General features: G+C 35.3%; 2 protein-coding genes across 2 annotated transcripts; both read right to left on the bottom strand.

The window, feature by feature from the left end:
- Positions 1–11,443: 11,443 nt before the first annotated feature.
- Positions 11,444–16,161, bottom strand: LOC132638512 (uncharacterized). Its single transcript, XM_060355363.1, has 3 exons — positions 16,019–16,161; positions 12,292–13,255; positions 11,444–11,811 (listed from the first exon to the last, which is right to left on the bottom strand). Exons 2-3 carry the CDS (start codon positions 13,243–13,245, stop codon positions 11,806–11,808), a joined length of 960 nt encoding a protein of 319 aa, XP_060211346.1. The 5' UTR covers positions 13,246–13,255; positions 16,019–16,161; the 3' UTR covers positions 11,444–11,805.
- Positions 16,162–18,459: 2,298 nt separating this feature from the next.
- Positions 18,460–21,965, bottom strand: LOC132636230 (RAP domain-containing protein, chloroplastic). The gene is made up of 3 exons (XM_060352975.1): positions 19,900–21,965; positions 19,680–19,762; positions 18,460–18,693 (listed from the first exon to the last, which is right to left on the bottom strand). The coding sequence occupies exons 1-3, from the start codon at positions 21,716–21,718 to the stop codon at positions 18,592–18,594; spliced, it is 2,004 nt and encodes a 667-aa protein (XP_060208958.1). The 5' UTR covers positions 21,719–21,965; the 3' UTR covers positions 18,460–18,591.
- Between the last annotated feature and the right edge of the window lie 101 nt (positions 21,966–22,066).

Raw genomic sequence — 22,066 nt, 5'->3', positions numbered from 1 at the left:
ACCTCAAAACACAGTCACGTATTTAAATTTCAGGTTGACTACCTCAGAATACAGTCACGTATTTAAATTTCAGGTTGACTACCTCAGAATACAGTCACGTATTTAAATTTCAGGTTGACTACCACAGAATGCAGTCACGTTTTTAAATTTCAGGTTGACTACCTCAGAATGCAGTCACGTTTTTAAATTTTAGGTTGACTACCTCAGAATACAGTCCCGTTTTTAAATTTCAGGTTGAATACCTCAGAATACAGTCGCGTTTTTAAATTTCAGGTTGACTACCTCAGAATACAGTCGCGTATTTAAATTTCAGGTTGACTACCTCAGAATACAGTCACGTATTTAAATTTTAGGTTGACTACCTCAGAATACAGTCACGTATTTAAATTTCAGGTTGACTACCTCAGAATACAGTCACGTATTTAAATTTCAGGTTTACTACCTCCGAATAAAGTCATTTTTTTTCAGGTCGACTACCTCAAAATAAAGTCATGTTTTTTAAATTTCAGGTTGACTACCTCAGAATACAGTCCCAAGTGGTTCATGATTTTGCTAACACTCACAAAATTTTCGTGGTACAAACTGAGATAGAAAAATTTTGTTTGTCTTGTTTGTCTTTGATGGCTTGCAGGTTCTCCCGCAAGCACAAAATTGATATTCAAGAATGAAGTTCCATATTGGGTCAGAGAAAGAAGAATGTTCAAATCTCGAAGGCAGCCAGAGTTAGCTTTGACACATAAGGCGGCCCAACGTCTCTGGATACATCTTTTCAACTTCTAATCAAGAAACAAGCATCCAAGAATATTCTACGAACTATTATTCGGAAGAGCATCAACAATTCATTCCAAGTTGAAGTCTCGAATTCTAACTTCAAGGTCATACTTTGAGATCAAGGTGTCACGACCCAGCTAGGGGCCGCGACGGGTACCCGGGGCTAGCCACCGAGCACCACTCGTTCTAATGCTCATCTCACTCATTAATACTTCTTTGCAAATTTATGCACGAAATGCAGGAAAAATCATATTTTAAGTAGAAACATAAATGCTTTATACACATTTGCCTCTCGGCTATCAAAATAATATATATATATATATATATATATATATAGAAACATATTGTGAGACCATCTAACCCACACTGCGTATCTACGAGCCTCTACTGGCAGACTGAATACACATAGATGGAACAAGACTCCATTGTGCCCAAAATATGCATCTATATAACAGAAGAATGAGCATAAGCACCTCCGGACAATGGAGTGCTCTCACTCAGCTGACCGCTGCTATGGATCTGGATCTAGCTCACCTCCCTGTCTAGCTGTGGGCATGAACACAGCGTCCAAATAAAAAGGACGTCAGTACGAATATTGTACTGAGTATGAGAGGCATGAACAATTAAGAAGGACAACACAATAATAAAATGAGAACATCAATATGAACATCTGAATCTGAATGATAATCATAAGAGAAGTGATGCATGTTGTCTTACTCATACTTATCATCATATCGTATATGCATGACATGCAAGTTGCCCGTCCATATCGGAACGATGTGATAATCAATAATATTATCCCGTGTCCAGGCCTCCCGCGTCCCGGGTACCATCTCATGCCGCCCACTAGTGGTGTCTGCCCATGCCAAAAGGTCATGGTGTATCCGTATAGCTGCCCGCTTTCGCGGTGACTGCCGGGCCAACTAGGCCCGGTGTGATGCAATCATGACATGCTTATCATAAAATACTTATAATAATATGCTTATCAAAAATATATTTGTCATTGTACATGCATTAAGGCTCTAGGACAACTGCATTCTATCGAGGTGACGTAAGGTCGTGAGCCCTCGATTCCATTATGAACATTCTGCCTCACCTTGGAGGGACTAGTATATAAGGTGAGTGTATACAAGGAACAACATCATTTACTCCATGGGAACATCATATAGCTATTCTTGATCTTAGGCTCTTGACTCTTTGGCACATAGGAGAATTATGGAAAAGGGGAAAGGATCATATCATGGGATTCATGCCATAGAAAGAACGGGCTAGCCCACATACCTTTGTCGTTTAGCTAGGCTATCGTTCACTTGGTCTCCTTTGATATCACGTCGCCACCTTCACGAGAGAATTCAGATTAGTATTAGTTAATTGACTTAAGGAATACATCATTAATTCTAGAGAAAATTGGGCAGAACTTCCTTTATTTACACTACTTTTCCCATAGTCCCTATCAACTCCCAACGTTCTCAACAACATCCACATTATTACAATCAACAACCATCATTTATATATATTCACTACGTTCCACCATTTTCCTCCAATTTCTCCACATTTATGGTTATAGCTCGTTATCGCGTCTTCTCATATATAATACTCATTTCATGGTCTAAACATCATTTACAACGTATTCATGATCATAGTACATCAACATTCATGATTCCATTTAACTACCATTCAATTGTGACACTATTCACTCATTCAAGACCCATTTTCCATGTCTTTCTACAATTCAAGCATCTTAGCTTTCCAATACCTTAAACAACGTGATAAAGTCATGAAACTTACCTTAGATGATGGTTGAATAAGTCTTGAGTAATAATACCTTCTCTGCACCAAAACCCTACTTCACCTTTCTTGGGTTTTCTTGAGGTAGATGACCTTTACTTGCATTACATACACTTTGTTTCATGGATTTAATGTTGTTGATCTTGATGTTCCTTTGATTCTCTTAGATGAAGTGTTTTGGAGAATATTCTAGGGTGTTCTTGAATTATGTAGGTGAGAATGAAATAATATGAGGCTTGGGTCCCTTTTAATAATCCCAAAATCTGATTTTTAATGAACAATTGTCGGGGTGAACAGTGGTCGTAAACTACACTTTACGGGCCGTATACCAGTTTACGGACCGTATAGTGTGGTCGTATTTAAGCATGTCAAAAACAGAAAGGTTGGTTGAGATCATGGCAGTTTACGATCGAGGTTTACGATCCGTAAACCAGTTTACGGGCCGTATTCCAAGTCGTATTTAGCCATTTCAACATTGGACAGAAAGTTGAAATTTTAGAAGGCTGGAAGACGATGGCAGTATACGGTCCGTAAATCACTTTACGGGCCGTATTCTGCTTTACGACCACTGGCTGAATTGAAATTCTACAACTTTCTAAATTCCAAAAATTCATGAATCGTTATCCCCGACTTAGTAAAACATCGCGCTCTCATACCCTTCGTTGGTCTATTCATTGTACATGTACGGGGACTTTTTCCGAGGTGTAACAAAAGGTACCCACCGAAAGAAGCTGAGGTGATAGCTGAAGATCCAAGTGATGGTCTAAAGGAAGGTTCAAGATAATTAGAGTAAATAGGACCTTGTATTTCCTTTCATCATTTATTGTATTTTTCTTTCTTTTTATGTAATAACAGGAGTCACGAACCGGAACCTCGACGGGACCTCACTCGATTCTCCAACTCATCCTTCCATCCTTTTACCCACTTGAACTACACGTGACCTGATTCCCTTATAACCCGGAATATGTAGGATGCCCAAAACAAGAACTCGGCCACATCCTTTTCTTTCATTTCTTTTCGGTTTCAAATAATGGTCAGGTCAAAAATCAGTCACAGTGTTCACGTCTTTGCCTGAAAACTCTTCATGTTTCCAAGCAAAGAGGGACATTCTGTAAACACCTAATTTTTGACCAATTTTAGTGTTTAAATATAAAAAAAAAAATGTATTCTTCTAATATAAATTTTAATAAATAAGCTAGTGATTTTAGTATAGTTATTAGCTATTTAACAAAAAAAAATTATATTTGTTAAAACTTGTTAATTCTAGACCAAAATAAGTATGGAAAAGCAAAAAAAAAAAAAAAAAAAAAAAAAAAAAAAGGAAAAGAAAAACTAAAAATAACCTGCAAAGCCCCTTCCCCATTTCCCTACTACACGACACACACATGCACACCCACATTAAAACTCCCTTTCCCCTAAAATCTCTTAGCCTAAGCCAATTCCCTAAAATTCCTCTCCCTTAAATCTCCTTTTCCTTACAAACTCTCAGAAAAACAAACCCTATTAGACTCCTACACCCTCACGTTCACGCCTTATCTCTCACCATAAACTCTCCCCAAACATTATCCTCTAACCTTCCACTCCCACACGTCCCTTTAATTATGCAGAACACCCACACACATACACTATAAATAAGGCAACACAACACACAAGAAAAAGGAGAACAACAGAGAGTAGAAAAAAAAATCAAAAACCGAAAAAAAAAAAAAAAACACTGAGAAAAAACGTAAAACACAGAAACAAACACATGATATAGAGAGGAAAAGACTTTCAGGAAAAAGAAAAAAAAAGAGTGGTTTTAGCAAAAGAGTTTTGCAAGTTTGCGAGCTTGAGTTGTGGTTCCTGTCGAGTTCCGGTGACGACGATCTTGCTGCTATTTTCAGTTAGTTTACTACACAGGTTCTTGTTCACTTCTTTCTATTTAATTTTGGCAACTTTATTGTGAATAAAACTTGAGCAAGACGATTCAGAAATGGTTTCTTAGATTATTTAGCATGTAAGTTTTGAGCTAATCATGTTATATTTCCAGTTGCATATTATGTTTGATTATCAGCGTTGTTTTCTCTTATTCCGTTCAAGTCACCATGTTTTGAGTTCGATATTTTGTTAGACCCTGTTTAGATTAAAGGCCAAATAATAAAGTTATTGGTCCATTAAAAAGTGTTTCGGTCTTTCGTTTTGGTCGAGAACGAGTACTGTTTTAATATGAATAGGCTATTGCTAGTAATCAATTTAAAAAAAAAAATAGATATTGAGTTTTTTTTTTGGTTAAAAAAAAGGATCTGGTTCGTGTTGGTAAGTCAATATTCGTTGTAGTTGAGATGTATATTTGAAGTACAGATGTGAGGATTCATTTAAAGCTCATGCGTATGTGCAGTTCATATTTTACTAGTTTAGTATGAATATCTAAGCATGAGGTTTAACTGGTTATGAACTAAAAAAAACAGTACGAAGAGGCAATACTCGCATGCCATGCTGCGTTTGTGATTTTTGAGTTATTTATGACTTGGGTGCTTATCTTTGCTCAATATTGTTTTATCTAGGTAGTTGATAGTAGGTTTTTTTATTCTTTTGTTTTCTGTTCGTTGGTTCTCAAAAATTGCTGTAAGTTTTATTTGTTTTTGCTAGATATTAGCTTGCTGTTGTGTCTAAATAAAGTAACGTATAATAGAACATTGGCAAGCACTAGTTAAAAGTGATTAAAGAACACATAGTGTTTAAAATAAAGAATAAACTTAATATCATGTTTCATCACTTAATAAAAATGCTATTTGAGCCTAATGACGCTCCTTAGTTTGAAGTTGAGTGCTTAATATTGAATAGGTCACTGTTTCTTCTTGAATATATATCCATGTTTTGCTGAGATAAAGTGATTTGAATTTGATCAAGCGTTTTTTTGATTTAAAACTTTGAAAAGAATAAGGCGCGAGATAAAAGATCAGAATTGTGGTAAGGCTAGAAAGTGCTGCTACCAGTACATCACACACTAACAAAAAAAAAAATTGATAGTTTTTTTTTAATAATTCCAAAACAATAAAGATGCTAAAAATAAGTACTTTTAAGCTCGTAAGCATAATGTATCCAGAAAAATAATTAAGCCGAATATTAGTCAATAAAGCGACCATGCTAGAACCACGGGACTCGAGGGGTGCCTCACACCTTCCCCTCGGTCAACAGAATTTCCTTATCCGGACTTTTGTTTTCGCAGACCAATAAAGATAGATTCATTTCCTTTTGATTAGGGATTCATAAGGTGACTTGGAACACCAAAACTCAATTCCAAGTGGCAACTCTGAATAAATTAAATATTCCCTTCTCAAAACGTCAATTCAATTGGAAAAACCCGTTTAAAATAAATTTAAACCAATAAATTTATTTATTTATGAAAAAAAAGGGTGTGACAAATATATTTTAAAAATAAAATAATTTTAAAATTTTAAAAAAATAGAAATAAAAAATAAATTAAGAAGAAAAGAAATTAAAATAAAAACAGAAAGGAAAAAAATTAAGAAGTGGCCTTGTAATTACACCCAATTCTCAACCCACTCTCGAGAATTAAAGAGTGTAATTACTACCTCTCGCTTACACCCAATCAGTGTTTAAAAAGGCAGGGGCGTAAGGCGGGGTGTTTTACATATGCCTCGGTGAGGCGTAAGCCCCGAAGCACGGGGCGTAAGCCCCATGGGTATTTAATTTTTTGTATTTCATAAAATAATATAATTATAATAAATATTTTTAAATAGGTAAAATTACATAAAAATAAAAGAAAAGTATATATATATATATATATATAACCTTACAAGTATAAACAATACAATGAAATAAAAGCTATTATGAAATACAAATCAACTCTAACATCTTAACTTTCAAACAATGAAAAAATCACAATTTGTTAAAACAATATTACTATCATACTATTCATTGTATCTCCCTATAAACAACTTTATCAGTATTATAATTGAAACGTAACTCCTTCATGAATAAAAATAAAATTACTTTCAAATAGAGAAATAATAAAATATGATAATTTTGATACATAGGACAAAAGACCAATGACAAGTGAAAATTCACAATTCGGTTATGTATTCTTAAAAGAAATATTAAGTGATATTCACCCTCACGATGTTCTCATATAGTAAATATGCAATACTACGACTTGTTATTTGAGTTATGCCCAATCTTCTTATTTCGGTAAATGGAAAATTATTAAGTATCAATCATTTGTTAAAGAATTATGAGGGTCAACAGTTTTAATTAAGGAATTTAATATGTAATTGTGTAAGAACTGTTAGGCGAGCCCCGAGCGTTGGGCGTTAGGCGTGTTTAGGGCGTACAATCGGGCACTTAGGGTGTAAGCCTCGCAGGAATTAAGCCCCGCACGTGAGCCCTGGGGCATTTTGCTAGTGCCCCGCCCCGGGCGAGTCCCAGAACTGCCTTTTAAAACACTGCACCCAATTACATGCTGATCATGTAATTACTTGACCTGACAAATATATCAAACTGTGTAATTACACTCAATTCCAATTACATGAGTGACTTTCCAAACAGGCCCTTAATGAAAATTATGGTTCTTCCACCGCCTACAAGTACATCAGAATTAATAGAAAAAGTAACAAATAAACCAGAAGGCCCTTATCGTGATGCTTTTACGTAACATAATTTGTAACTAAAGGAAAATTCATTCAAAGTAAAAGAGATTTTTTTTTTTTTGGCTGTCTTTCCGCTTCAAGATAACTAATACACCCTCCAGTTCAAAATAATTGATATTTTAGTCTTTAAAAGTTGATCCAAAATAATTAATGTTTCACACAATCAAGAAAGTCTTTAATTGTTTATTGTTTTTCTCAAATTTGGCCTTGACATAGTCCTTATCCCTATGACGATTATATATGCCCCCGGCGGATGCAAGATTTTCATTCAGGGGATTCAAAAAAACATAAAAGCTAAATATAAAAAATAATGTTGTCGATGGAAATCGAACATACACTAGAAACAATTTTGAACAACCTGAAACGCTTGAGCTAACCTTTTGCATCTATTCAGGGTATTCAAAAGTTAATATATGTACATAAAGACAGAAAATCTACCCTATATATACACTGTAATTTTTTGCCGAGGATGTTCGGGTGAAACCCTCGGCACCCTCTAAATCCCCCCTGTATATGCCAACCTAAAAATAAAAGAAAATCATAATTAAGGGTAGTTTAGTCAAAACTTGATTTAGTTTTTAGGAGTAAGTGAATTCTTTAATTAACCTGTCCAAGCCTAAAACATCAATTATTTTGGACCGGAAGGAGCACACGTAAAGAAATTAAGTAATGAATCAAAATTTAGAAGTATTTTTCATTTTACATGTTTTCTGTAAATAGATTTTTTTTTTTTTTGAAATCAGAATTTTGCTGTCTAGATATTAGAATAATCCATCTTATTTTCAGATGATTAAATTAAGACTTTAATTGTGCTATGCATCTAAAGTTGGGAAGATTTACCATTCCTGACCACAGTTTTTTCACATGCGAAAAAAGGGGAAAAAAGAATATTGACGTTGAATCTTCGAGGAATTGATTAAAAATAGAGCAAGTGTTAAGCAACTTTTACCAAAAAAGAAAGACTAATCCAAGGCAAAGTTGACAAGTTTTACCAAAAAAGAAAGACTAATCAAAGGAATAATAATAGTTAATTATGTCGCTGAATGTGACCTTAAACGTAAGAATAATAAAGAGGTCGGTGGTGGGTGCATGTGCTGATGTACATAAAAATGCATGAACACACATTAAAGACTGTGACGTTCAATTAAAGAAAATGAATCAAATTAGGCAGAAAACTGAAAATTCAATAATCAACGTAACGTACACTAATACTAATTGAAATTAAGACTGCAATATCATTAACTTAACTATTTTTTGAGTGAATATTCACGTGTTCTTTTTTATTTCCTTGTAAATTTACAGTTCTATGTATCTAACCCACATTGTATTTTGTACATTTACATCTCTGACTACTTTAGGTTCAGACTGTTCAGACCATCTCTGTTTACCATAAATTCTACCAAACTGACCAAATAACAAGAACTGCAATCTGGTACCTTATGAGTTATGACTATTGATATGATATCTTGTAGAATCACTCCTATTCTACATTACAGTATGTAAAGCACATTCTGAAATTTAATATTACTTTGTTTTCCCTTCTAGAAACTGTGTATATTAATCTAGATTACCCTCTATTCCAAATATTTCTTTTAAATGATAATTAAGCTTTAAGAAAATTATACAAGTGCATTTAGCTAGGTGGTGACCCAATTATGTACGATTCTGCAGGCTCCGAGCCAATTGGATGACTTGTGACGTCTTACTAGTCAACTTCTTGGCTAAATTCAATTGGAGAAATGACAGTCGAGGTAACTTAGTGTATTTTTAGCTATTTGCTTCACGTCGTCTAATTAAAGTTACATGAAATTTTCTGGGGCCTTACACTACCCAATTCGTCAGTTTAGCCAAGAAGTTGACTAGTAAAACATCACAAGTCATTCAATTGGCTCAGAGCCCGCAGAATCGAACATAATTGGGTCACCACCTAGGTGAATGCACTTACTTGTACAATATTTTAAAGCTTAATTTTACATTTTGACCTTTTTTTCTTCTCGTGGTGTTGTTATTTTGGTACTTTATTATAGGAAAACAGACGCTAAGAAATATCTTCATGTACTATTTGAATTGTTGAACTACAAGCAAAGGAGATGATGGCAATGTATTTTTATGAAGGATCATTACTTCTGAATATTCGTAGTTCTGAATTGTCGATTACATGAGTGGCCTAAGTGTGATCATATGACAAAGCAGGTTCATATGCTTGATCAGGATGCAGTCAAATATAGTCATTTTATTCTATAGTCACAAACCAGATTCTTTAACTATCGAATTATTTATTGAGATGTAACAAAATATATTTGTTTTAATCTTTCTTTTTATATATGATACTAGTATACTTACCCGCGCGATACGCGGTCGATATTAAAAGAGTTAATTATTTATAATTGTTATATCTTGTTTGTTTGAGAAAATTAACCTAATTATCTTAATAAAATTAAAATTGTAATTTTGCTTCCTATGCGATGTAAAAATAATATAAAAAGTAAATAGTAAAAACTTAACCACATTGTTGTTTATATCAAACTAATAAAAACTTGTCATATGTCTTTATATACATTGTGATCATCAAAATACTAATTAATTACACATTTTCTCCTTTATTTATAAATTAACAAAAGTAAATTAGTATGATTTAAGGTAAACACCGAGGATGAATAAACTTTTATTATTAAAGACCGCTTAACGACCACATTAAATTATGCATACTGCTGGATATTACTTGTCAACTGAGATCATATTATTTGTTCTAATTTTAGGGTACATTCAATCATAATATCTTAACAAAATATTTTTTTTGTTTGAAGAAAATAAACATATCATACAGTAGTTCAATAATTTTGTTCGTTCCCTATTTTTTTATTGGATGTTTCACTTCTTAATACCATTAATAATTATATTGTCAAACTGACTTTATATTAGCTTGTCACTTAATATTTTTGTCCATTCCATTCTTTTTAATGTTGACTTTTTATTAGTTTCCAAATTGACTTGTGGCTTTATTTGGCTAAGCTTTGGGGATGCCAAAAACACTTCTGAAAATAAAATGGCCAAACACAATCTTTTTTTAATACTAACAAAATGATTATTCGTAATTCTGAATTGTGGATTACATGAGTGGCCTAAGTGAGATCATATGACGAAGCAGATTCGTGTGCTTGATCATGATGCAGTCAAATATAGTCATTTTATTCTATAGTCACAAACCGGATTCTTTAACTATCGAATTATTTATTGAGATGTAACAAAATATATTTGTTTTAATCTTCTTCTTATATAGTCATTTTAATTTTATTTTGTTGATGCAGTAGTTTAGATCTTAATTTATTTATTTTTTTGCTATGCCTTAACTGTTCTATATCTACGATCATCTTGACCTTTAAGATATTCGTAGTTCTATTTGTATTATATTTTATAAGTGTAAGTGATGAGGTGTTGAAAAGTATGAGAAATCATTTTGATAAAATTAAATTATGAAAATTTTGAATTGCAGAAGGAAAATTGAGAATGAATATAGTGAGAAGAAGGGATCTCATGAGACAGAAACCAATAATGAGTTTATCAAAGGTTCGAATGTAGTGCGAGATAGGCTAATCACTTGACTGTCTAGAATAGTTTAGCTAAAGACAACAACGAGTGAATCTAAGTTTTAGAGCATGCCTTACTCTAATAGGGGCGCCAAGTTCCAAAGTGTAGGCAAACACAACTATATACATAAAATATCCTAATTGTACGTCAGCAAGATAGGTCCGCTATAAAGTCTACGGGCTAGAAGGTCCTTCTAAACGAGAAAGCCTACTAAAGGCTATTCCATAACGACTCATGTTATTAAGTTGACGGGCTAGCGACACTATTGAGATGCCACCTTACTTATAAATGAAAAAAGGTATTTTCAGTCCGATTTAACTCGGGGCGTCAGGAACCCTTAAAGCAGGGGCGGATCTAGGAGGGGTTGAGGGTGTTCACCCGACCTCTTCGGCAAAAAATTACATTGTATATATAAGGTAATTTTTTTATTTTTTATGTACATATATAGATTTTGAATACCTTAACACAATACTAAAGGTTGGCTCAGTGGTTAAGGGGATTCAAAATTTACCTTGAGGTTCCAAGTTCAATTTCAAGGCGCTACATTTTTATTTTTCGAACCCCCTTAGTAAAAATTCTGGATCCGTCACTACCTCGAAGTATACACAAGAAACTAATTTGCATAGAAAGTCCATGCTAGAGAAAAAACATTATGTAATCAAACACACAGGTAGGTTAATTAGGCTCCAGCAAGACACCCAGGCAACTTTCCTTTCAGAAAGAGATGATGTATTTATCTTCTGGTTCTTATTTTTATCATACTAGTACAGATTTGTCATATGACAAAAGATAAGAATGAAGTCATGGAGAATTCAGAATGGTTATGTCAGCAGATAAGATGAATGACTCATGAACCAACTAGTCCCTTTGCAAAATATCAGTTGAAATAATTCCAAGCCTCTTTCTAGGTAGACAAATATCACACGCACGCCTTTGTGACAGTTACTTTGGGACCGGCAAATGTTGATGGCCTTAGTGTTCCTCTTGCAAAGGTGATCCCCAACTCCAATTAATCCTGTAAATACAAAGCAAATGCTTAAGTAACTCCAATTAATACTGCCATGTAGTGAAGACTTGGAAGCTATCAAGAATATACTGAGGTGGTGCAGATTGTTATTGAAGCAACAAATATATTGGTTGAATGTAAAATAAAACACAATGATAATTAAAAAATGCATTCCCAATGCAAAGAGGAGTCGTTACACACATTATGAGCCCCACATCGGTGACTTGATATGACTGTAAGAATACAGTGTTTGAAGGATAGAAAAGAATTGTATTTCATGTTTCTTTAGACTACACACCCTTCTTTCACATGTAAAGATAAACACATATCCGAAGACATTTGTTATTCATGTTTCTTCCAACAGATTGTTTACTCAGTCAGGAGAGAAGTATATACGCATGTAAATCAACAAGTAAAATAGAAATATTCATATAAATGAATTAAACGAAAGGTGACACGAAGTTTCTAAAGCTGAAAAAAATGACAAACCTCATCTTCATCATCATCTGATCCCCCGTCTTCTTTTTTCTTCTTGAGACAGGTTGTGCCATCCTCCTTGTTGATAGGTAACTTCATTGCTCCAAATGGCGTGTCCACATTAATATGACCTTTCATGGTGTAGCCAGTACCTCTCCCTCTGAGCATGTCCCAAAGAGCAGAACCAAAATCCTTCGGCCTGAACATTATAGGAAGATCCATGTAGCTGATTCCATTTTTTCCAATCTTAGCAGATTTCTCGAGCTCAGCACCACCAATGTTGACATCGGATAGCCAAACATCATAATCAAGTCCATTAAGCGCTAGGTCAAAGTCATTCTTGTTTTCTAACTTCAATTTAAGAACAGCAACCGTTTCTTCGGAAGAGAATTTCTTAAAATGGATCTTCTCAAGATCAATATCCGGCTTGTGAGGTACAGGAATCTCGCCCTTTTTCTCAAGAGGCAAAGTTAGCCTACCAAAAACAGGTACATCAACAATGAGGTCTACCTTGATCCTATAGGGAATGATGCTTCCAGGCTTTATATCACGATACGTACTTTTTATGTCATCATAAACCAAATTAACGGGTATTTTGACAGTTTCTGAACCGAGTGCATGGATTGTTCCAGCATCAGGGATCATTCCAGAAACCAGTTTCCTTCCATCACTCTCGATCAAGTAGTTTATGTCGATGAGAGGGATTGGAATGGAGTTTGGGTTTTTCAGTAGCACATCTGCTACTATTTCAGCCTTTTTAAGATTGATATGAGGGAAGTGAACTGCAGTAACATCTGCTGTTGGTTTCCCAAATCCTACTTTTTCCTCAATTTTTTCACCAACATCTTCGATGAAGTCCTTAACTTTCTCAACAAATCCACCATCCTTTTTTTCATCTTCTTTATCCTCCTTGTCTTTGTTCCGGAAAAATCTTCCACCCTTTTCCGGTTTCTCTGACGATGACATTGCTTAGAAGCTGAGCAAAAATTGATGTTCAACGAGTTAGATAGCAGATTGATCGATTATTTTGAAAATGCAAGTTCACTCAGTGGCGGAGTCAAGATTTTCACTAAAGGGGTTCAAAAATATAAAAGAGCAAGAAACGAGGAAGCCAAGGAGGTTCAACATCTACTATTTATACATAAAAAATAATTTTAACCTTGTGTATACATGGTTATTTTTTGCCAAAGGGGGTTCGAGTGAACACCCTGGCCACCACTTGGCTCCGCCCCTGAGTTCACTAGCAACTAGCAATAAACAGATGAATATATAGAAGCCAAAAAACTAAAAATTAGAGTGTAAATTTAAATAAAGATTAATCGAACAGTTTAACATCCTCCACAGGCAAAGTTGAACATATATAGACACTGTTTTTACAGCAGCATAAGATATTTGAACGTTGAAAATAATCATACATATCTCAACACTTAGGAGTCATTTGGTAGAGTGTATAAGAACAGTATTGTATAGGGTGTATTAGTAATATACTGGATTACTTATTATCCACGGTTTGATTTGGTGCATTAAGAGCAGTTTTGTCTTTAACCATGCTTATCCATGTATTAATAACTCTTGTGTTGTTGTATAAGAATAGCACTACCTCCGTCCATTTTTACTTGTCCTCTATACTAAAAACAGATGTCAAATTTTACTTGTTCAGTTTGAAAAATCAAGAGATAATTTACCATTTCATACCTGTTTTGAAAACTTCAACGAATTGTTAGTGACTGCACAACTTTTAAAGAATGTTTGATTGATTTCAATCATTAGATGACTTAATATTAATTAGGAGTGATATAGTAAAATTTTCATTCTATTTATGGCTCCTTAAGGGTGTATCAAGTCAATACAGGACAAGTAAAAATGGACGGAGGGAGTACTGAATAAGGTGTATAACTAATACATGTATTAGGTTGAAAAACACTATCAAACAAGAGATTAATAATACCAAAACTAATAGATTTATTATTTTCTCTAATACATCCTACCAAACGATCTATTACAGTTAATTTGTTACTCCCACCGTTTCAACTTGTTTGTTTGGTTTCGACTTGACATGAAGTTCTAAAAGTAAACAAGACTTTTGAATGTTGTGGTCTTAAATGAAATATTTGTATAATGTACCCAAATGCCCTTTAATCTTGTGGTCTTAGACATACCATGTGGAAAGTTAGAAGTAACGAGTTGCCACAAAAGAAAAGAAGCATTCTTTTTTAATCGGACTACAATTGAAAGTACGGAAAAGGGCCTAAAATGCCCTTGAACTATGGGATTTGGTACAAAAATGCCCCCGTTTACCTTTCCGCTCTAAAATGCCCTTATTTTTAACGGCAGGGGTATTTTCAGCCTAATAGATGGAAATAAGGCAATATTGTACCAAATCCCATAGTTCAGGGGTATTTTAGGCCCTTTTCCGAAAAAATAATTAAATTTTTTATTTATTATGTTGCACGTTTTAATTAGTTAGTTTTAAAATTAACCTAAACTAATTATATCCCAACACAAAATTCGAATCCACCTAACCCGCCCCGACTAAAAATGGTGATTGTAGCAGTATCTGTCCCCGCCGGTGGGCCACCATTAATCTCCACCGTCCTTTCCTCTATTGAAACAACCCAAAACCTCTATTAAAACCACCACCGTAACAACGCTCATCCAAATGGCCCATCGAGCCACCATTAAATAGCCAATATTCTTGACAGTGTTATGGTGGTGGTTTTAATTACCCTTAATTTCACTTGAAACCCAGTAACTATATAAGGAACCCTGAATTTCACTTGAAACCCAGTAACTATATAAGAGAAATTAATGGGAATGTTCATGTGGTGGAATTGATTACTCTTAATTTCACTTGAAACCCAGTAACTGTATAAGGGAAATTAATGGGAATGTTCATGTGGCAAAAATGATTATCCGGAAATATTCATTTTAAAAAATATTACACTTCATAATTGCCTGAGATAACCATCCATGCAGTTCAATTAATAATCCGTTCTTTTAACAGATTAGATTATTTGTTTACATAGAACCACCAGCCAAGAATACTGGCTAGTTAATGGTGGCTCAATGGGCCGTTTGGATTAACGGTGTTACGGTGGTGATTTTAATGGAGGTTTTAGGTTGTTTCAATAGAGGAAAGGACGATGGAGATTAATGGTGGCTGGCTCACTGGCGGGGATGGATGTTGCTACAGTCACCATTTTAAATCGGGGCAGGTTAGGTGGATCTGAATTTGGTGTTGGGATATAATTAGTTTAGGTTAATTTTAAAACTAACCAATTAAAACGTGCCACATAATAAACAAAAAATTTAATTATTTGTTCGGAAAAGGGCCTAAAATGCCCCTAAACTATGGGATTTGGTACAATATTGCCTTCTGTCCATCTATTAGGCCGCCGTAAAAAATGAGGGCAATTTAGGCCAAATAGGTTGACCGCAGGGGCATTTATAGCGCAAAGGTAAACGGAGACATTTTTGTACCAAATCCCATAGTTCGAGGGCATTTTAGGCCCTTTTCCGTTGAAAGTAAGACAAACAAATTAAATCTGAGGGAGGAATAAAAAATTTTGGGTTGAGTGGGAAAAAAGGAGAATTTGATCAATGCCATCATCTCATAAGGGAAACGCTTAACATCAACAAATGAAAAGATTGAAAGTTCATCCCAAGAAGGAAAAAGAACAGATAGAAAGCACAGAATGTGGAGATCTGATCATGATTAACAAATAAAATGAAGAATTACCTGATAAGTAGAAATAAAATTTGGAATTTCTGGAAATAGGAACAATGAGATGGGAAAATGGAAAGCCATAGTAAGGTGATCTGAAAACGGGAGGGAGTGCGAGGCTCTTGGACTTCCCAACACGTCTTCTCCCATTTTATTCAGTTAGTCGTGTGGTCTATTTTAGCAATAGCACACATTTTATTAGAGTACATATCTTATGTTTAATTAATGAAAGTATATATTCTTGGTTTTGTTTATTATCCATTAACCAGCCTTACACTCTGAGTTTTCTCTGCTAAGCACGGAATGGAGCCTTAGAGTAACGGTAAAGTTGTTCTTGTGTGACCTACAAGTCACGAGTTAGAATCCTAAAAGTAACAACTAATGCTTGCATTATGGTAGACTTTTTACATCACATCCCTTGGGATGCAGCCTTTCTCCGACCTTTGCTAACCCAGGATGCTTTGTGCACCGGGCAGCCCCTGCCCCTTTTTATTGCTCAATGCGACCGACACAATCCAATAGCCACCCAAACTCTAGATTCCAAATTAGATGTAGTATGTTTTAAAGAAAAAACCAATTATAAGTTTCATCAATTTTCAAGATGCAGAACACAAATACTCCCTCCGTCCCAAAATAAGTGTCCTCTTAGCAAAAATCAAAACCAATAAGAAATCAATAAATACCATGTAGAGTCTACTAAACTATCCCTATTTATTATGTTTTTTTGAGAATTGAGTAATATTAAAAAGGATTACTTCTTTAATGCTAAGGACATAATTGAAAACACTTGTCAAATTTTTTCTTGAATTCCTAAAGTGACACTTATTGTCGGATGGAGGGACTAAGTGATATGTTGCTGTAAGTTTTCACCAAAAAAATAAATAAATGAAAACAAACAAATACTATCATTTGCTATCTTCTTTTCCTTTCATTGACTAATCATACACCCAACTCCTAACAGATCCAACTATCAGTCCCAGATAATGGCCAAGGAAAAGCCTAGCAGTTCAGTTTGCACAAAATAGTTTACAAACACAAAAACTACATTATAGCATCAGTCTCAATCCCTGAAGCAAAACTAAATTCTTTGTCAAGATTTTCCAGATTATTTTCCCATGAGTTATATGCAGACTGCTTTTTTTTTTTTTTTTTTTTTTTGGAGAAAGTATATGCAGACTGCATTTTCATTCTGCCGACTGCTCTTCCACACCCTAACTTCAATGATGGGAACAACCTCTGCACTCCACTGAACAACAGTTCTCCGGCTTATTATATTTTTGAATGAATAGTGGTCAATCCTTTGGGAGTGGCCTTTCCTAAGTCAACCTAACCGGTTACCTTGGAAATGCCCTAAATTGGCCTTCGCTTTTAGCCCTTAAGGAAATTAGTGAGTTGCATACAGATTTAGCCAGATCATCTCAGAGCACAGGAACAACTGCACAGCAAGAAAGAAACCTGCATAAAAAGCCAGTAGCTGCAGAACCACTTGAAATATCAGCAGCATGTATTTTGAATCTACAATAAAAGGTTGCGTGTATTTTGTTAGCGCAGTATGATGTATGTACTTTATACAAAGTTTAGTCCTGTCTAGCATCTGCATGTCTCGTACTGTACAAGCGCTTCTATTACAAGCATACAACTCCATAAACCATTAAAGAAATCTCAACAACATCAAGGATTGATATTTAGTAGGAAGCTTGTAAATCTCTATCGTTAAGTACACGTGACTCAGTACTACCTAACCAACAGGACTTCACAAATCACAATAGGAACATCGTCACCCCAACAGAGAAAGAATATTTGTTGCGTTGATGCAGGACATAGGAAAAATAAACAGGTTTACTACGTCAATCTAATTTCAGTCGCACTTGTCCTCCACCGAAGGTAAGCTGTCCATGGGTAAGAGAAAAATAAGAAAATTGGAGAAAACAACAGAGGCCTAATTTATCCATCCAACAAGTAAACTTTATCGTCTAAATGATGGAGGAAGAGAGCACTCACATGATTTACTTATTGCTGAACTTCATCAATCTGGCTGTCTTCACTGTATTATTGAACAAAGAGCACCCAGCTTTTGTTGGGAGTTGCATCTCAGCCTATATAAAAAGAGGTGGAAAGAGTAGGAACTAACATAACTTTTGCAGACAGCAGTTTACTATAGCAAAATATTCTTCTGTTAGATTTAAACACTTACTGAGGTTATTGGTAAGACCTGAGTCTCAAACTTAAAATATTGATAAGAAATGTTGCTGATATATCTCATTATATGATTTGTGGTTTAAATTATTCAATCAATCAACTACACCTCAATTCTAAACTAGTTGAATACGGCTATTTGAACCCTCTAGGTGGTTTACACTATTATAACAACTACTATGCCTCAGTCCCAAACAAGTTCATTCATATAGGTGGTTTACACTATTACTTATCAAAATTTAAAGTAATTCACATTAGTATAGAATCCAAAATTCTGAAGACATTTCACTTTGAAAAGTAAGAGAAGTATACATGTGCTATATGACAGAGGAACGAAGAAGGAATGACTAAAGCACAATAAGATACAGCTACTTGTTTTCCTATTCTATACTTCAATGACCATCTTCCACATTGAAGCTCCCTTCATCGGAATGATCTTTGATAATGCCGCGGAGAAACTCTAACTGCTCAAACCCTCCTCTGAGCTCTTCCCACTGCAGGTTACAATCAACAAGGACCACTTAGTCAAATTGCGATTTCTCTTTTTTATGTCTATGCTCAAAAAGATTTGCATACTTGAGAATGAGTCCTGAACTATGTTCACAAATTGTTAATATGTGTGGAAGAAGGTAAATACAACATCAGACGATCATCTAATAATTGAAGCTGCTCTGAATAGTTTTCCTCGTTTAATTGAAGTGCCGTTCTATCATAATAAACACCAAGGGAACTATGCATAAATCGAACAGCTCTCACAAGAAGAGACTGATTTTAATAACTTATTTCCTCTCCCTGCAAAAAGATAGCTGTGAAATTTTTTATCCCTTAGAGTTTGTCATAACAACCCAAACTTCTGGGGAGCAACTTGTCATGGGGTCACATGCAACTTCTCACATTGTCTGGCACTTAGCAAATGGATCTTTCGGTAATGGTTCATAGGAAGTCAATACTTACTCACCCTTCAAAATAGATAAGAAGTCCTAAACATACACATCAGCAAACTGGGGTCACCCCAATTGACTCTAAAGGCTGTTTGTCTGATGTATAAATGGGGGAATTGACATGGAGGCTTGCTATTACAGTATCACTTGGTTTTCTCATTTTTCTAAGACAGAGGGGTGAAGTATAATGCTAAACCCAGACCCTTGCTTCCTACAAGCTTTGTTTGTATCACACCTATCAATCTGCCTGTCTATTTTTTCTGTGACATTTAGTTGCTCATTAAGTAAGTGATGAATGACGGTGGAAAACATTTAATCCAGGGGAGTAAGTGAACCTAATGTTGGGACTTGGGTGGAAATCCTTCAGCACTTCCCACGTTACCACTAGTTTTCTCCCTTTTTTGGGGTAGGAACCGGAAGGCAAGAAGTAGTTCACAAAAAATGTCTCTCATTCAGATTAACTAAGATACTAAGATAAGAATGCCGATAACCTCCACTCAGATATAACTGATCAAAACTGAAAATATGTCAAAACTCACTTCCTGATGAGGGACAGATATGAGCTTCCAACTAGCAGCAGCGATAGATCTCCGTTTTAGCATTGTATGTCCCAAGGGCGATCCTGCAAGGAGGTAACAATGTCATTAGCTTTTGAGAAAATGTTACTACATTTTAATATTTTGGGAGACAGATAATAATGAAAATCATGATACTAACAGGTCTACAGATGATAAAGAATTAATAAGAAGCTATAAACACCTAAGTTCCTTGAGAAATGAGTAGGGCCGTCTATCTCAAGAGCAACTCTTTTGTCAATGACCGCTGCGTCCAGAGTATAACCATCCACCGCATATTCTTTTACCCAATCTAACCCAGTGCTGACAAGAAGGCCAGCAACCTCCTTCTGAAATGAGGAAGTAACCTTCTGATTAAACCGTTTTGTCCTTCCAGCTCTGGAAATTTTTTCCTCCAGTTCACCTTTTAGGGATAAGTCAAGATGTGAGTACTCTAGCTTGAGACATTGGTTCACAAGATGAACTTGGGAAGCAAACATGATATCTTCTCTATACTGTTCAGATATCCGTTGCTCCTCAAAATAGCTGAGAGTGTTCCATACATTGGCAAAGAAAGCTCGATTCATCTGCCCAAGAACAGCATAAGACCATGCTATGTTACCTAGCTGATCCCTATTAAAAACTAGCACGGGATTGTTAATTTCTCCAGAATCAACATCTGGTGTTCTTTCTTTACTCAAGCTACATTTGAATTGATTAGCATCACTAAAAACATTATCAAGTGCATCAAGCATGGGACCAGCTTGCTCATAGAGAGAAGCAAAAGCCCACAAGACTTGAGCAATCTCTTGAGGCTGAAAAGTATGAATTATGTCTGAGGCCCTCCTTGTTAACCCCGAAAATAGTTCTGGAGCAGAATGCTGCATTGACGCAAACGCCCCAGCTATATTAGCAACATTTTGTGAATTGAACTCATCAACCATAGTTGACACTACTTCTGCCACTCTGTCCATTTCTGTCAAATAAAAAAGCTCGCCACCAATCTTCGACAGTGCCCACGCGATATTTGAAACACCTTGGGCTGAGCACTCAGGCAAAGCAGTCATAGCAATGCTTACAAGCATACACATCTCTCTTTGGCGAGCAAACGCCAACCGTCTACTCCTAGTCATTGACACTTTCTCCATGTTCTTCGCTATCCTATGCAACGACGTGGCTATATTAAATGGAGAAAGAGGCGAAGGGCTGAGCCCTTTCGCAACGGCTGACACAGTCTCAGCAGTAACTTCTAACACTTCTTCAGCTGTCATTGCTTCAACAATCGCTTTATTCAAGCTAATCTCTTTCTTACGATCCGATGGTCCTGCAAACTCAGATAACCTTTGGACAAATGTTTCCATGGTTTTAGCTTTCTGTTCCTCAAACATACCATCAGCAAAAACGCTTACATTCCTCCTAAGGTCACTTCTATTGCCCATAGGAACTTCAGCATCCAAATCCAAATCTTCATCATCAGAGTCGAATTCCGCGTCTTCATCAATTTCTTCATTTGAGTTTTTCTTATCAACCTTGGATTTAATTTTCTTCTTCTTTGTTTTGGTCTTTTTATTGCCACTAACCATATTCTTTATAACAGGAGTCAATCCCCTAGCTTCAATAGACTTGAGAGCAACTTTCCTAGCATTCATACACCAATCCATTGTTTCAGTATCCTTAAGCAATCTTGATTTTATTTTCTTTTTCTTTTTCTCAGGAATAACATCTCCAGATGTCTCCATCTTTCCAAGGAACTTTGCTTCCCAATCCACATTGGTGAGGTCCTCATCGACCCGATTTTTATCACTATCATCATCTTCTTCTTCTTCTTGATTTTCAACCAAAGTTTTAGTCCCTAAGCAATAAGTTTTGGGGGATAGTATATGAAACTTGGAAAATAACTTTATTTTTGGATTACTAGTTAAAAATGCAGTCTTTGCAGGATCAAGAAGCAAGTAATTTCTCATTGTGATATTGGAAGTAGGTATCTGGAAACTAGGGAATGTGTTAATAGCAGTTGCTTCCATGATAATTGTTATGCAAAATTACCACAAACCATCAAATTTGTAGAGCAAATAATCAAATGGAAACCAAATAAAAGTGCAAATCAACTTGTACAAATCACAAAGAAGCATGAAACACTCTTTACCAAACAGAAAGCAAGAATCTTTGAAGTTGGAAGCTATGGAAGAGTGGTGGTGCTTCAATGGTGATGGCCAAAGAAGATGGATAATCCATTAAGACGGTGTCATTTGAAGTTGGCAGGTCATAATTTGGGCCCAATAAGTAATCCACATAATTGTTCTCAGGCAATTCTCACGAATGTCCTTATTTTCGGGTGGTCTTTAATTTTTATCCCTCAAATTTGAAATTTT

Source organism: Lycium barbarum, chromosome 4, assembly GCF_019175385.1.
Source record: "Lycium barbarum isolate Lr01 chromosome 4, ASM1917538v2, whole genome shotgun sequence".
In the NCBI taxonomy this organism is placed as follows: domain Eukaryota; kingdom Viridiplantae; phylum Streptophyta; class Magnoliopsida; order Solanales; family Solanaceae; genus Lycium; species Lycium barbarum.
This window is presented reverse-complemented; position numbering and strand designations above follow the sequence as displayed.

Bases quoted from the DNA above. Each gene is read 5' to 3' on its own strand.
- LOC132636230 (XM_060352975.1), bottom strand. From the start codon at position 21,718: ATGGAAGCAACTGCTATTAACACATTCCCTAGTTTCCAGATACCTACT. The intron at 19,763-19,899 runs GTGTTTATAGCT...ACCTCCTTGCAG, and splicing joins TCATTTCTCAAGGAACTTAG to GATCGCCCTTGGGACATACA. The intron at 18,694-19,679 runs GTGAGTTTTGAC...TGTAACCTGCAG, and splicing joins TATCTGTCCCTCATCAGGAA to TGGGAAGAGCTCAGAGGAGG.
- LOC132638512 (XM_060355363.1), bottom strand. From the start codon at position 13,245: ATGTCATCGTCAGAGAAACCGGAAAAGGGTGGAAGATTTTTCCGGAAC.